A 13,315-nucleotide genomic window follows, 5' to 3' on the forward strand; every position below is an offset into this window, starting at 1 on the left:
ACCCACATTTAGCCAGCAGACTCTATGCTGCTTCAGCATTTCCCATGACTTCTCTGCCCTTTCCATTCCTTCAGTGGGCCAGTGACTGGAAGAATTTCCTGGCCAGTCAGAGCCAATGATACAGGTGTAATGTAACTTGCTTGCTAGTGAAATAGCCTTGACAGGCTCCCTTCAGCCTGGTCACTGCCTTCAGCAACGTGAACACCTGAGTCATCATCAGATCAAGATGACAACCCATAAGGAAAACTCAACTGGCTTTGGCATGGTGTGCTTATGTGCAAGGAATGACGTAGCTCACATACAACCAGAGACACGAGAAGGATTTAAGACTATTCTGCTTAGGGTTGTGAATATAACCAGGAGAACTAGCTAATCTCCTACAGAAGCAACTTTTTTGATTTATTAAATTTATACACTCCCTTCATCCAAAGATCTCAGGGCAGTTCACAAGATAAAAACACAGGATAAGAAGCACAAAATAAATACAGTGGTACCTCGGGTTAAGTACTTAAATCATTCCGGAGGTCCGTTCTTAACCTGAAACTGTTCTTAACCTGAAGCACCACTTTAGCTAATGGGACCTCCTGCTGCCGCCGCGCCGCCAGAACACGATTTCTGTTCTCATCCTGAAGCAAAGTTCTTAACCCGAGGTACTATTTCTGGGTTAGCGGAGTCTGTAACCTGAAGCATAGAATACCAACCAGCTCAAGGCCTGGTTGAAAAGGAACGTTTTTTCCTGTCACCTAAAGATGTATAATGAAGCCGCCAGATGAACCTCCCTGGGGAGGGAATTCCACAGACGCTGCAGAAAAGGCCCGTTCTCATGTTGCCAAACTCCAGACTTCTCATGGAGGAGACACAAAGAAGGGTCTTAGATGATGACTGCAGAGTCCAGGTCAATAGGCAACCTAAGGCCTTTGCTCCATAGCCAACCTGCCAAGGCCCCTCACACACTCTACCCATGCCCACCATGAGGTGCGTGTGGTTCAGTGCTTATGTAGCTGAAGAAGTCTCCACACAGGTCAGTTGCTCCAGGGGTGAGGATCATAAACAGCATCGTGGAAGAAAATGCCCCCCTTCCGAGGCTTTTGAAAATCACCTATTTTTTTCACCCTCATAGACCACCCTTAAAACTATTTTAATAATCCTAATGGAGAAATCTACAGCTGCACTCTCTTAATAAAGCAACATAATTGCAGTATGCTCGTGCTGCATAGATTGTGCAGAGCAGAAAATTCACCCCCATACATGAAACAGTCTCCCCTGTGAGTGTCATTTCTGATTGCCACCAGAACGACAAATGTGGCAGAGGAAGAAGCGGAGAACCATTCAGTTATCACCACCACCATTTCGACAACAACTGTTGCTGCTGCTGCTGCAATTTATATTCCTCAGTATAGATTATAGAATGAAACTCCATAACGCAGCCGTCCTAGCCAAGTACAGAGTTACCTCGGCATCTGTCTTCCTCAGAGTGGCACCTTATTTAAATCACAAAGCATTTCTTTGAGGGATGTCAAGACAGGTTCCTGACTTTTTTCATTATAGGCAACACAGGTCAGCTGCAGACTAGATCAACTTTTCAGCAATAACCCATAATAAACCTACACAGAAAATAAGCCTTAAAGGACCAAAATGTGTTGAGCACAGAAAGCCCAGCCAAAAGCATAAACTATAACAAAGGACAAAGGGTTATCTTAATTTTGGTTTAACACAGCATAATCTACATATTGTTTTCTTGAATGTAGCTGATGCCACAATGCAGGGGTTTTTTTAAAAAAATGCAGATGTATGTTTCTTATCTTTTTGCCCTCACTGAGCATGGGAAATTGTCCTGGACAAGCCACTTTGGCCAATATTCAGCTACTGTGTTTTGTCAGTGAAAGGATTTCTGCTTCCACAATGGACTTCCATCCCCTGCTGTGTGGGGGAATCCCTGGAAAAGGTTTGGGGGATTTTGCACAAGCACAAATCCTTGCACTGATGGAACATTCACTCAGCTCTGCTTTGGGTGCAAGCCACAGAAATTAATTTCCTTGCAGTGGGGCTTTTGGCTTGTGCAAGAGTAACTCTCAGTGAATTGCATGCAATCCAAGAAACTTGATTCCCAGATCTTAAAAAGAGGTATTTGTATGTGTGGACTCTGGAGTTTAAATAAGTGTGATATATTTATATAGCTTTATTTAAAAGTATTTTTAATCCTCTTAATGTTTCCGAAATCTCTATGCTGTGCAGAGTCTAAAAACCAAATCAGTGTACCATTAAAGCATTAACCTTTCGTGTCGCTTTTAGCCTTCTGCATTACCATCACAGGTGAAGTTACAATTTTACAGGCTAAACAGTGTGCCCCAAAACTGCTGCATTCCTGCATCTCCTCCTAGCAAAGATCATTCTGTGACTTGAGCATAGTATGAACTCTTGTAGAACACCTGCATTTTCTACACCATTAGAAAATACTGTTTTCTGTTTGCCTCCCAGCAATAACGATGATGAAGATCTTACACCGGAGCAAAAGGCGGAGCGTGAGAAAGAGAGGAGAATGGCCAACAACGCTCGTGAGCGCCTCCGCGTCCGAGACATCAATGAGGCTTTCAAGGAGCTGGGCCGGATGGTGCAGCTTCACCTGAAGAGCGACAAGCCCCAGACCAAACTTCTGATCTTGCATCAAGCTGTAGCTGTGATCCTCAGCTTAGAGCAGCAAGTCAGAGGTCAGTTAGATGCCTGGCCAACATGTCCCTGTTTTAATTATATAGTAATCATAGAGTTGGAAGAGACCACAAGGGCCATCGAGTCCAACCCCCTGCCAAGCAGGAAACACCATCAGAGCACTCCTGACATATGGTTGTCAAGCCTCTGCTTAAAGACTTCCAAAGAAGGAGACTCCACCACACTCCTTGGCAGCAAATTCCACTGTCAAACAGCTCTTACTGTCAGGAAGTTCTTCCTAATGTTTAGGTGGAATCTTCCTTCTTGTAGTTTGGAACCATTGCTCCATGTCCGCTTCTCTGGAGCAGCAGAGAACAACCTTTCTCCCTCCTCTATGTGGCATCCTTTTATATATTTGAACATGGCTATCATATCACCCCTTAACCTCCTCTTCTCCAGGCTAAACATGCCCAGCTGTCTTAGCCGTTCCTCATAAGGCATCGTTTCCAGGCCTTTGACCATTTTGGTTGCCCTCCTCTGGACACGTTCCAGTTTGTCAGTGTCCTTCTTGAACTGTGGTGCCCAGAACTAGACACAGTACTCCAGGTGAGGTCTGACCAGAGCAGAATACAGTGGCACTATTACTTCCCTTGATCTAGATGCTATACTCCTATTGATGCAGCCCAGACTTGCATTGGCTTTTTTAGCTGCCGCGTCACACTGTTGGCTCATGTCAAGTTTGTGGTCAACCAAGACTCCTAGATCCTTTTCACATGTACTGCTCTCATGTACTGTTATTCTAATGGAGATTCATGAGACACCGAGAATGAAAAGGAGGGGAAGGTGTTGCTGTGGGATTGTGAAGTAAGCTGGTACCATGTTCAAATGCTAACAAGTTTAATGCCCGTTTGCTTTGGTTCTGCAGAAAGGAATCTGAATCCTAAAGCAGCATGTCTGAAAAGAAGGGAAGAAGAGAAAGTATCTTCGGACCCCCCTCCCCTTTCTTTGGCAGGACCCCACCCTGGGATGGGAGACACATCTAATCATATGGGACAGATGTAAAAAAACAAAAAAGGCAAGTTTGTTTATTGCAACCTACCCTCAACTAGCTCAGTACCAGGATAGCTGAAAGGCTTACCTTCTTCCAGACAGGCAGACAGTTGACTGCAATCTGCTGGGGAGCCCCTGCTGGCCATCCAACAACGTACATCTGCCTGTAGTGCAAAGAAGGGCCTTATCGGTAGTAGCTCCTGCCCTGTAGAATGACCTCCTGGTTGAGATCAGGCAGGCGATAACCTTGGGCGGCTTCCATTGGAAGTCAGAAACACATCCAAGCATAGGCATCCATGTTCCCAAACATTCACTTGGTTCCTGCTATTGGCCCCGTAATATATATATATTTCCCACTTTGATTTTATTGATTAAAATGTTTCCATACAGCACACTTGGTTTTATTACTTGAACCACTTTTTTAGTTCTTCACACACATTAATCTCTCTGCAACTCGGTAGGTATTTAATGCCACCTGAGCTGCGCCATTGCACTGTTCCCCTAGAATAAAAACGCAAGATGCGTATTTGGAGATTTTGACAGGTGGCAGCTTCTAGCAATATTCTACGGGCAAATAGAGTAGCATGAATAACTTCCTTTGGTGCTGGTATCTTACCTGACAGAGTTAAAGGGGCTTTCCTCCTTATGCGTTGCCATTTCTAGGTAAGCTCACCCAGCTCTGGACTGTTGGTTAGTCTTTAATCTACTCATGGCCTGCCATGGGCCTCACATTACTGTGGCCTGGTGGCAGCAAAAGCCACCACACACCTTCTGCAGCTTTATGTGGGTGAGCCAGGCAAACCCAAACTGGAGGCTCTGTTTTTGCCCCCTATCCCCTCTAGCCTTGCCTCCTTGAAGAGGGCAGGTCTGAGGAAGTCTCCCTTCTTCTTAAAAGATGGCACCAGGTGGTCAATTTTTGTTTAACATCCCTTAAACCAGCACTGCACCTGTCAACTTGTCCTGTGCATCTTCGGCATGTGGGTTAGGTAGAAAAGCAGCCACGTGACCAGCTGAAGCCAGCAGGATAAAGAAAATTCTACCCAAGGCCATCAACCGGTCAACCCCAGCCTTATGCTGGAAGTACAGGCAGTGCCAACCTAAAGGGTGAAAGCAGAGCCATCAGGAAAGGAGGTGGTCTTTGAGCTGTGCTACTCTGCCTCTGCAGCTGGCCTCCTTTCCTTGCCTCGGAGTTACTGGGATGGGGGCAGATTTTTCTTGGATCTTAGAGAGCGAGGCCACCATCATTCGAGTGTGCCCTTTTTCCATATCTCTAAAATGGGCATAAAAAAATCTACATCCCAATAGTACGGTGAGATTTATTGAGAAATGGCTTGTAAAGCATGTTAAAATGCACTTTTAAAACTGTATATTGTATGGAAAATTAAGAATAAGAGCAAGAATTGACCTAAATATTTTTCACTTCTTTTGCAGGTCCAAGTTGCCACATTTTCTTTACGTAAACCAGAGACCACTTCCTTAACAGCTGTATTATCTTAAACCCACATAAACACTTAACCCCCTTTTTTGTAATATAATAAGACAAGTCTGAGTAGTTACGAATCACAGACGCAAGAGATTTCAGCATTCCCGATTTCGAAACAAACACAAAAAGAAAAGTGCAACTTGAGGGACGTCTTTTTTCAACATATCATTCAGAATGTTTCAAGCAGTATGTTAGGAGCTGTAAATGCACAGCCAAGAGACTGAATTGGCAATCTTCTCCACACTGTGGGACAATGCATTTGTGCCTAAACTTCTTTTGGAAAAAAAAATATAATTAATTTGTAAGTCTGAAAAAAAAAATATTTAATTTAAAAATTGTAAACTTGCAATAATGAAAAGTGTACTTCTGAAGAAAAAAAAATGAACGTTTTCATTGGTGTACTAGTCAGCTAGTGTTTATACTTACTGGATATTAAAAAGGGAAGCTTTTGCTACCCACATATTTACAAAACCAGCAAACGACCTAATGAAAACTGAAGTGATGACATTAGCCATTCCTTGGGGTAGGAGGAACAGATGGATCTTATAGACCTATGACACACACACACACATATATAAATATATATATATAAATATATATTAAAATTAGTGAATATGGTAAGCTTTTGTTCATTTGTTTCAAACTTTTTTGCTCCTGTAAAAAAAAAAAGTACCGATTAACTTTTTTAAAAAAAGATTTTACTGTAAATAATGATTTTTTGATTTTTTTTTTTTTTTTTTGGTCTTATTTCTCTCCCACTCCCCCATTTTGGGTCCCCCCTTTTTTTGTTGTAGCCTGTAGCGCCAACTCTGTTGCTGGAGGGGGCAGTTCAGGACGAAACGCTGGCCCTGATGTTACTTATCATTCGTAAAATAAGTAGAGAGTTGTTCCTTCAGTCTTTTGGGGAGAATACAGGACTTGGCAAGTCGCATCACTGCAAGGCAGCATTTGCGGAGGCTTGGTCCAAACAGTTGTGGGCTGATTTCGTTTGCGTTTTTTGTCCGAATTGTAGATGTTGCGCTCTCTCTCTCTCTCTCTCTTTTTCTCTCTCTCTCATTAGACACTATTTCTGGAATTTTCAGAGGTACAAGGTTAGAATGCTACAATGTTACCACTGTGCCTTCCAATGTTTATATCATCGAAAACATAACATAAATCAAAGGTGGCTGTGATTTTAACGAACCAGTAGAAGTGTTAACCTAATGTGTGTAGCCTGAATACAATTTTGCAGCAAGGCATTTCAGAATACATGGTCAGATTTGGGGGGGGGGGGATTACAAAGGGGGTTGTTGCTAGTTGTATGAAAGATTTTTGTGGGGTTTTTTTTAAGGGGAAAAACACACACCATTTTTTTAAAGGAAAAGAAGTGGATTAATGAAAGGTAGACCATTAGCTGCCTCCTCCTTCATTTATGAAAATAATGCCAATATCCACTTGTAATGCAGCATTTAGAACAAGCCTTACCCGTTCTAAAGCAACAAGTTGCACTTTGTTGAGGAGGGGGAAGTAGAGCAGTATTTCTCTGGCCAGTATGAACCAAGTTTTTACTTAACATATAAATATATATATATAATTGTAGCATAGATCAAACCTATGGCACAGCAACTGATCCAACAACTAGCTTTGGGCACAGCAGAGACTAGTATCCATAGCGAATCTTCAAAAGATTGACTTTGGTATACGGTATAGAACAATTAACAAACAGTGCTCCCAAATTGTCTTCGTCAGCATCCTTTTGTCTCCTGTTCCAGCTTCCGTTTTTTTTTTTTTTAAATAGCCACACAAACTTGGCATGTATTTTTTAAATGAAATCTCCCTGTTCAAGTAGATTTTCCACCTATCAGCACTGAGTAAACGCCATAAGTCCATTGAAAACGGTCTAGACGTTCCATCTGTTCTCCTGTTTTGCCAGTTACATAGTAATGGGGGGAAAATACATTTGTAAATTTTATGCAACAAAATGGCAAACGTATCATTATTTTGAAATTGTGTATGTAAAAGTTATATTTTTACATGTAGACTCTTGTTATTATGTGTTTTAATACATTGTATCAGTTTTTTGTGTTTTTTTTAAAAAAACTGTGTGGTTGAAACAAAATCTCATGGAGTAGTGAGATACGAGAATCTGAATTTTATGTTTCTGAAAAACATAAAGAACAAATATGATAGTTTACCATGTGAACCACCTTCTACATATCCATAAACATTTTGATTAGCTGTGTGTGTGCGTGTGCGTGTGTTGAAAATTGTAAATATGTTCAGTAGCAGTAAAACTTTAAATGCTTTTATTTGTCAGTAAGTTTCTCAAATGTGGAGGTGGATTGAAACCATCTTAACAGAGCAAAGACCATATTAGTTTAGCTCAGAACGTTTCAGTACAAATGCCATACTTTTAATAGCATTTATGCAGGTGAATGGGTAATCCTAATTCTTCTATGTACTAGTATTCTGGACAGACTGAAGGATTCCTTTAAAGGATATTAAAATTGCTTGACATTAAAAGTTTTTTTTATATGAAAACGAACAGTTTGAGGGGGGATTTTTGTTATAAACCATCTCCATGGACAGTTTTTCCATTTACTTACTTCAAGACCACTGAGTGTTGCCCACCTAAATTAAAAGATAACTGCAGTGATAACTGAAATGAGGCTGTTGAGGGGCAGGATGGGAGAATGAATATAAAACCCTTTTCTCCATTTAATTATGCCTTCCAAACAGAATACCAGTAAATAACCATAATAATAATAATAATAATATCACCTAGCAGTTATGTCACACCTTAAACATGCAGAGTCAAGATCACTTTATTCTGTCAAAATCACAACCCAAGTGATAGGAGGATTTTTTTTTTTAAAAAAATCACCTTTCTTTCAATGTGCACTTATGCACAGAGCATGCTTCTAAACTGTTGATGATCTACATAGAACCAGGAGAAAGGTTAGTGATGTATCAAATGGTAATCTTATCCGTATGGCTTTTGAGATGGTTTCCTGTTCCATAATGGAATTTAAACTTGAAAACTATTCAGCCACACTGTCCTTTGTCTCACACACCCAACCTCCCCCCATTTGGGTTTTCTTATTTTTTTGCTGCGTGCATGCATTAATTTAGGGTCTGGCCGTAAGAGACAAGACACCACAAACCTCTGAGGCCTTCCCCCTGCTCCTGTCTTTTCAAACAGGTGTCCTCGGAGGAAGCTGTCACTTGATAATCGACCTGGTGGTGGCTTGGCTTTTAAACATTCAAGGAGGGCTATGTGTTGTAACCAACAGTACTCAAAAACCCATCAGATATTTTAGTGGGTGATCCACCTCCACATTCAAGTAATTTATGAATATGCTGGTTAGGGAAATCTGTTCATCTAGAACTTCTTTTTCCTTTCTCCTTTTCACATTTGTCTTTCGTGTAGCTGCAAGGAACACTAATGTGTATACAGACAACTTGTCAGTTCAACCAGTGATGCAACTTGTACCGATGCAGTCTTCCGATTTGTTTCGTTTGTTAATTTCCTTTGGCGGGTGGGGGGGGTGCGTGGGTGGAACGGGGTGGAATTTGCAAATTTCATCTTTCTATTCTGATAGGCACGCTTCAATCTGTGCCGGGGGGGGGAGGGGGAAAGCGAACAATACAGTACATTGCCAGGAATGAAGAGAATTCATCAGGGGAGAAGAAAAAGCACAAATAGATTAAACTTGGCCCACTGACTCACTTGAAGTGGGGTAGGGCGGAGGGATCTTAAAGATGGAATAAGATGAATTCCAGCACAATGGGGCACCAAGACCGTTTCAGCTTGTTTTGTTTTGTTTCTCTTTCTTTTTTCCAAAATAACATATTCTTTCTCTTGGGACTTGAAATTGACTCACCTTTGTGCAGTGCTGGTTTGAGCATACTCATTTCAAGTATTATAGACTTATGTAATGGTGAAAATATATGACCTGTGGCCTTTTTCATTCTTGTTACTTGTGATGCAACTAAGTGAAGATAAGAGAAGAAGAAAAAAAAAAGCAGAGATTTACCATGTATCAGTGCCTGGCTTTTTGTTACAAAGCTTCGTTTGTCTAGTGACCTTTTTGCTATAAAATAGAACTGTAGTACACCCTAGTAGGATAAAAGAAAAACCCTAAATTTAAAAAATAAAAAATATATTTGGCTTATTTTTCACAGGAGCAATCCTTTTATACCATGAATATTGCAAGGGGCGGGGGAGGGGAATCGTCAGATTCTGAATATTTCTTCTTTATAGATTTTCTGAATCATTCTGAGTAAAAGTTTGTTACTTTATTTTACTATTTAAAAGATGTTATTTTGACCATGTGTTACTAAGATGAAATTGTATGGTAGCTTCTTTTTCTTTTTTAGTTGTAGGTCGCGGGGGGGGGCAGGATTTTTTTTTTTTTTTGCGACCCTGTAGTAGCTGCAACAGTTCAAAAAAGGAAAAAAGGGGGGGGGGAGGTGAAAATTACAATAGGGACAAAAAAAGGAAGAAGAAAAAAGTTAATACAGTTACACTTTGTTTTCAACGTGTGGCTGAGTGCCTCAATTTCCCCTCCATGTTTTTGGTGTACTTTCTGATTTGTAGAAGTGTCCAAACAGGTTGTGTGCTGGAGTTCCTTCAAGAAGAGAGAGAAAAAAAGCAAACAAACACAGCTTGCCGTAGGCCATTACCTGTTTCCCATCTGTAGTTATCCGATGCCGTCATGTACATGACCGTTCTGTAGCAATAAATGTGCCATTTTTATAAACTGCTTCTGACACTTTCGTTTCATTTCATTTTGCATTGTCCCATTTCTGTAGGTGTCACAGGAAGCGCTGCTTTTGGCTGACCTGGTTAGGTGGCGTTTTCGTCCCAGACACAACCCTCAAAATGCAAATGGGGTTTAAAGGTGCCCTTGGTGTGTTCGGAACTGCCACATTCCAGATGATGTGTAAAAAACTGAAGCTCTGGCCATCTGAGTTTCTTCTCAGAACACAAAAGAGTTCTTCTAGAGGCCTCCATGCTCTTCATGTGCTGACTTGGGTAGCTGATAAAAGAATCTGCTTTCTGGACATAACTCTAGCAGAAGCACATGTACTTCACGTCTTGGCCTAAACCTTTCTGTAATACGGCTATGCATTGTAATATAGTTGTTTTAAAAAGGGTTGGGGTTGGGGAGAGGACTGGCTCACGGTTGGCTTGAATCCCAATTGGTGGAGAAAGTTGTTTGTAAGTTTTAACTCCTTTGTAAAGTTCTTTCATATCTTTTGGAATGGAAGGTGCTATATAAAATGTAAAATCGCTTTCATGATCATCGGTATATAGCTACTCTGTAAATATAGCACCTGTATTTCACTTGGGGAAAAAAACTGTTATGTACATAATGAGAGGATATAATGCACCTTTGGACAATGGGGGAAATGTCAAGAAGGTGCTGACATGTATGCAAAAAAATAAAATAAACTGAACTATGTGATGAACTAGCCCTCGGGAGGGGGGAAGGTACCATCTGTCCAATTCAAAGCTAAGGACTAGAAGAAAAATCAGTGGGCATAGTGCTTCTGTTGATCCAGATCTTCATGTAGCTTTCATATATTGATGAGATTATTTCCATGTCTCCAGGCAGAAGCATTTCTTCCCTCCGACTGCAGTCTGAGCTGTACTAAAAAGCCAAAAGGGATGGTCACCTTTATTTTTACCTTGCCCCCCAATGAAACGTGTGTTGAAGTTGTAAATTATAAATGCTAACATTGTATTTAACATCTTGTTAACGGGTGGGAAAGAAAGTAATAAATTCTGGTTGGCCCTGTTGCATTTTATCAGTCCAGAAGGTTTTCTCAATCTCTTAGTATCACAAAAAAGGACCGTTAAAACAAAATTCAGAAGCCCATGTTACATACGGTACACTATTAGGAGATGTGTTTGTCAGACGGATCCTTCTTGAGGAAAGTGGAAATCTGGTCCTGTGCAAATAATACTAAGTTGCTGCCAACACGGATGCCTATGTTCCACCTCCACTGTCTGAGATTGTCATGCTTCTGAATGCCAGTTGCTGCAAACCTGAAGAAGGGAGAGTGCTGTTGCATTCAGGTCCTGCTTCTAGACTTCCCACAGACATCTGGTTGGACATTGTGAGAACAGGATGCTGGGCCAGATTGGCCACTGGTCTCTTTATGTTCTTATGGAAGTCACCCTCTGAATATGGGGACATTGTGGCTTCAATTCATCTCATGGGGCTCTTTCAGACAGAAGGTTTAGTATAGAATTGCCACAGTTTGTTTACTCACTTTTTATAGATGGTCCGCATGATAGCATTAGGAAATCAAATGACTCCTTTGTTTTTTTCTTTTGCTCTTCCACCTTTTGTGAGAGTAGAGAAAGTCCAGCTTTTCTAAGAAAGATGGAAGAGGTGCAGAATCTCTTAGTTATTCAAACAGATTTATAAACCACTTATTCAAAGAGCTAAGTGGTGCACATAATATTGTAGATAAAACAGGCGAAATCCACAAAACCATTAAGAAACAAACATGCACAAAACTATCGGCAAAACGTTGCAATCAGTAAAAATCAGAATATAGGTATTCTGATAGGGTAGGCTTGCTGAAAAAAGTTCCCAGCAGGCATCTGGAGCAAGATATTAAGGGCATCTGGCTAATGTAGGGAATTCTGAAGAACAGGTCTAGATGATCCTGTTGCTACTCTTCCATCTTCTATAAGAGGTGGAGCTTAAGCATGGGCAGTGACAGTTTGGCGGTTAAGCCCCATTTCACCTTGATAAGACCGCCTGAGGAAAGGGGCAAAGCAATACCAAATGAGGGCATCAGTGGCTCAGTCCTTAAGCAGCAGAGGTAAACTACAGATTAGGGTGGTTGGATGAAATTGGTTGTCCACTGACGGTTCCTCCCCTGGTTTCATTATGGAGTACAACTAAATTTGCCTGACTGACTCTAAAGATGTCAAGGAGGAGATGCAACCACCTTTTTCCAAACTGACCCAGAGCTGTATCTCTCCCCCTACCATTATTTACTCCCTTCCACAGCAGAGCAGGAAATGTCCAAGGTCGGCTCACTCGGTTGGCTGGAGCCTGGGCAACAGCCTTCGGGTAGCAGCATCACCGCCCGCCTGCCTACCAACAGGGAATGACAAGGTCAGGGCTTCATGGACACACCGGAAAAGTCAGTCCTGTGTTCCTTACAGTGCACACACACAGCCCCAGGCTCACCCAACCCCCTCCTCCCAACAAGTAGCAGTGACGTTGCTGTCAGGAGGCTATTGCTGCAGCTTCACTCCCATCAAGGTGATGAAAACCCAGTCATTCCCCAGATAGTCAACGGCTGAGGTTATTGGTGTTGCTGCCTTCCCTTCAATGCCATTGGGGATTTCGCAGGAAGTAGAAGGAGCTGCCTTCTACTGAGTCAGCATTAACCCACCTCACTCAGTATTGTCAACACTGGCTGACAGCAGATCTCCAGAGTTTCATAGAATCATAGAGTTGGAATAGACCACAAGGGCCATCGAGTCCAACCCCCTGCCAAGCAGGAAACACCATCAGAGCACTCCTGACATGGTTGTCAAGCCTCTGCTTAAAGACTTCCAAAGAAGGAGACTCCACCACACTCCTTGGCAGCAAATTCCACTGTCAAACAGCTCTTACTGTCGGGAAGTTCTTCCTAATGTTTAGGTGGAATCTTCCTTCTTGTAGTTTGGAACCATTGCTCCGTGTCCACTTCTCTGGAGCAGCAGAAAACAACCTTTCTCCCTCCTCTATGTGACATCCTTTCATATATTTGAACATGGCTATCATATCACCCCTTAACCTCCTCTTCTCCAGGCTAAACATGCCCAGCTCCCTTAGCCGTTCCTCATAAGGCATCGTTTCCAGGCCTTTGACCATTTTGGTTGCCCTCCTCTGGACATGTTCCAGTTTGTCAGTGTCCTTCTTGAACTGTGGTGCCCAGAACTAGACACAGTACTCCAGGTGAGGTCTGACCAGAGCAGAATACAGTGGCACTATTACTTCCCTTGATCTAGATGCTATACTCCTATTGATGCAGCCCAGAATTGCATTGGCTTTTTTAGCTGCCGCTTCAGGTAGGGAGTCTTTACCAGCCCTACCTAGAGATTCTGGGAATCAAACCTGACCCTCTTGTATGCAAAGCAGA

At 41.9% G+C, this 13,315-nt stretch overlaps 1 protein-coding gene across 37 annotated transcripts in view; it reads left to right on the top strand.

Annotated features, from left to right (window-relative positions):
• The window catches only part of TCF4 (transcription factor 4), a 338,871-nt gene extending 327,907 nt beyond the window's left edge, over nt 1–10,964 (top strand). For 18 of the 37 annotated variants that reach the window (XM_083702698.1, XM_083702699.1, XM_083702712.1 and 15 more), the window contains 3 exons: nt 2,479–2,708; nt 3,572–3,721; nt 5,128–9,921. In XM_083702698.1, the coding sequence (XP_083558824.1) occupies nt 2,479–2,708; nt 3,572–3,708 (367 nt within the window). In that variant the 3' untranslated portion in view covers nt 3,709–3,721; nt 5,128–9,921. Of the gene's footprint in view, nt 1–2,478; nt 2,709–3,571; nt 9,922–9,973 lie in introns of those variants that run through there. The other 19 variants (XM_083702697.1, XM_083702727.1, XM_083702702.1 and 16 more) reach the window with 3 other exon arrangements.
• The last annotated feature ends 2,351 nt before the right edge of the window (nt 10,965–13,315 follow it).

This window comes from Podarcis gaigeae, assembly GCF_964106915.1.
Source record: "Podarcis gaigeae genome assembly, chromosome: 11".
NCBI classification, from domain to species: Eukaryota; Metazoa; Chordata; class Lepidosauria; order Squamata; family Lacertidae; genus Podarcis; species Podarcis gaigeae.